We start from the raw sequence: 3,590 nt of genomic DNA on the forward strand, positions 1-3,590 counted from the left end.
TGGAATGCCCAGTGTGGACACCAGCACTGAATCCTGGGACTGGTATTGATGCCACCACACTGATAAGTGAGACAGCAAAGGACAAACCTTAACTGCCTCCAGGTGAGAATCTGCTCAACTTTGAGCAGTGCATCAGTTTTTCAGGCTGATTTCCAATAATTCACATAGAATAATCATCCTCTGCTTTTAAAATCATAATACGGTCTTTTTTTTTTTTTTTTTTTTTTTGCAGTTTTTGACTGGGGCTGGGTTTGAACCCGCCACCTCCGGCATATGGGGCCAGCGCCCTACTCTTTGTGTCATAGGCATCACTCATAATATGGTCTTTTTGAGATTGGTCTAAGTAAATTGAATTTAAATGCACTATATTTTATATAAAGTTAGATAGTTGCCAATGAATGACCAACATTTAGCCCAGTGGTTCTCAACCTGTGGGTTGCAACTCACAGGAACTGTATTAAAAGGCCGTGGCATTACGAAGGTTGAGAACCCCTGATTTAGCCACAGTTGTATCTGGTTAGGTGGTTTGGTATAGGGGAATGGACTAAATCAACAATTAACACCAGCCAGTTTTTTTTTAAATACATTTATTAACCAATGTTAACACATTAAATGAATCTATATATTGCTAGTCAGAGCAGCTTACAAAATGCCAGAATGCATCATAGAACTGGACAGCCACAATGAGTACTTACAATGTGCATAGTGGCTAAGCTCAACACCTGGATATAGCTTTATGATTTGCAGGAAATTTTTAATAATGATTCCTAAAACAATCAATTGTAATTTTACCTAAAACTTTTACAAAACCAGGCCACAATCTCTTTTTTTAATTTTGTTTTTTTTTTTTTTTAAACACACAGTTTTCACGCTGTATTAACTTGGAAATGTGCAACCGTGTCAACCGAGACAAAAAAGCCAAAGGAACACAAATCTCACTTTCATGCAGCTATCAGTTAAGTATTACATACTCTGGAATGATTTTACACCAAAAATATTTCCACAATAACTTGCTTTCATAGGGGTGGATCGAAGTTTTAAAACTTGAAAAACAATGAAAGGCTACGTGTTTGTGGATCTGACACCTCCCTCAGCGCCGAGCACCGCGGTACCACTGCCGCAGAACACAGCAACGGGGGAGCAGTGATGCTGGTTACTGGGCAATTCAGACACGAGGTATGAAACGGGCTCCTGGGTACATCTTACGAAATATTGTGCACCATTTGGCAGTAGTTTGTCAATTAGCTTGTGTCACCACCATCTGCAACAGCATCAAGATCGGATGGATATTTCACAGAAGACTTAGTTACATTTTTATCTTCAGAGTGACCCTGACAAACCTGGAGAAGACTTTTTCAAAGGCTTTTCTCCTGATTCTTTCACTTCCACTGTGAGTAATTGCTTTAATAAATATCAAAGGTCTAAATAAATATTTACAAATTATTTCTCTAACCTCAAAAAATAACTAAATGATAAATGGGAATTTAACTTGATCTAAGGTCAGTCTTTGAAAAAACAAAAATTATGAGATATTTTTAAAGAAAAGTAATTTAAGTTTTCCTGGCTGTATTTTATATCTCTATGTATAAAAAAATCATTCAACTATCGATCCATTCCTATTGGTAATGCTTCTTAATCCAGACATTCCGCAAAATACAGACTTTTTACAAATCACGGCATCTTTAATACAAGAAAATTAACATGCATTATTCTTCATTCTGTGTACAGTGATGGAGTTCATTAGTAGGCAATGATCCATTACTACAAACATAACGGCTTCTGTGAAACTTAAGTGCTTTCTTTTCTCTTAGTATTAACTTACGATTCACGAGGTGACACCAGATAATAGGCAGTTAGATGATATTTGAGGAGGGAAGGGAAACATTAAAGAAATTTGTATGCCTCATCTATAATTTCATGTATGGATAAAGGTAGTTTTTGGCTTTTTATTTTTGTTGTTTTGTTTACAAGCACTCATGTTAGGACAAAGATGAAATGTGCAAACTTTAAAATTTAAATATTCATTTTCTCTAAGATCCAGCTCAGTAAAAGATTACCCCAGTTCCCTGCAATTTTAAACTACAAGATCAAAGCTAATAATTTGTTATAAAAGTTATATATTGAAAAGAAATAATGAAAAACACAATTGGGAAATATTTAAGAAAAAATATGCAGGACTAGCCCTGCTGTGTCAACCCTGTTCCCTAAATTCAATCATATACCCACTGGCATAACCAACAGATAATGCCTTTGAACAGTAAATTAAGCTGAACAAAACCAGCTCAACAAGGTTAAGAAATAAATGTCACATCAAGGTAGTATGTTTTATTTCTGAAACAGTTCTATAGTTCTTACATTCAGATCTACTCTAAATGTTTCTCTGTTAAACTCACTTGTATTCACACCTGTTGTGTTTTTAAAGGTCTGTTGTTTAAAGGTTAAAATCTCTGTAAAACCTAAAAATGTTTTAAAATTTGCTGAAAATGCAACAAATTCTCAATTAAAATTTATTTAAAATAATACCCTCCACTGGTGTTACTTTTACCCCCTGAAAAACTCCAGAGGAGCATTAACAAAAGAGTTAAACTACTGTGCAAAATTTCTTCACGAAAAGTGTTTAAAGGCTGGTGCAAAATGGGAAGCAAATTTTAAACAATTTTGGCTTCTTGGAAACAAAAACCGCTGTGTGTGGAGCGCTGGTGGCGCGGTGGCCTCATCTCTTGCGCCGGCAGGTGCGCTTGTGCTCGGCATGCCAGTGCTCCTGCTGGCACTTGATGGAGCAGTAGGACGTGTTCCAGCAGCAGTGGTACATGGCCTCCTCCTCGCAGTTGTAGCACTGCGGACAGAAGCCATGAGTGGCATTAGGACTGGGCACTGACTGGGAGCTACACTGTGCTCCCAGACACTTTCTGGCCCAACCCCCAGTGTCACCAGAACCTCAGAATTCAACACATTGCCCACCCCTGGAAGGAGAGGACAGGTGTCTGGCTGGCAGCACACAGCCGGCCTGATGGCACATCTGCTTTTCCATGCATACAGGCTAAAGTGATTCTTTTTTCATAAAAAGCTGACCTCACATCCTTTTCCAGCTACATCTCAGTTTCTTTGCTTCCCTTATGAACTCCCCAAAGAACTTCTTGTTCCTTCTAATCTTTGCTGCAGTCTTGCTCCCTACACTCTACACCACTGAGTGTACTGGTTCCAAGGTCACACACGACCTCAAATCTAGGTGTCAAGTCTTAGCCTTCACTATATTTGGCAATGTCTAAGGACTTTTTTTTTTTTTTTTTTGACACAGGAACTCCCTCTGTGGCCAGGGCTGGAGTGCAGAGGCATCATCACAGCTCACAGCAGCCTCCAACTCCTGGGCACATGATACTCCTGCCTCAGACTCCCAAGTAGTTTGAACTACATGCGTTGCTACCATGGGTGGCTAATTTTTGTATTTTTTGGTAGAGATGGGTGACTCACTATGTTGACCAATCTGTTCTTGAACTACTGGCCTTAAGCAATCCTCCTGCCTCACCCTCCTCAAGTGTAAAACACCATGCCTGGCCCCATTCAGAGATTTTTTTTTTTTTTTTTTTTTT

General features: G+C 38.7%; 1 protein-coding gene across 3 annotated transcripts in view; it reads right to left on the reverse strand.

The window, feature by feature from the left end:
• Positions 1 to 570: 570 nt before the first annotated feature.
• The window catches only part of ZMYND11 (zinc finger MYND-type containing 11), a 79,259-nt gene continuing 76,239 nt past the window's right edge, over positions 571 to 3,590 (reverse strand). For all 3 annotated transcript variants that reach the window (XM_003786847.3, XM_023511376.1, XM_023511375.1), the window contains one exon: positions 571 to 2,836. In XM_003786847.3, the coding sequence (XP_003786895.1) occupies positions 2,714 to 2,836 (123 nt within the window). In that variant the 3' untranslated portion in view covers positions 571 to 2,713. The remainder of the gene's footprint in view (positions 2,837 to 3,590) is intronic.

This window comes from Otolemur garnettii, unplaced genomic scaffold, assembly GCF_000181295.1.
Source record: "Otolemur garnettii isolate 467f Iridium unplaced genomic scaffold, OtoGar3 scaffold00019, whole genome shotgun sequence".
Taxonomy (NCBI): domain Eukaryota; kingdom Metazoa; phylum Chordata; class Mammalia; order Primates; family Galagidae; genus Otolemur; species Otolemur garnettii.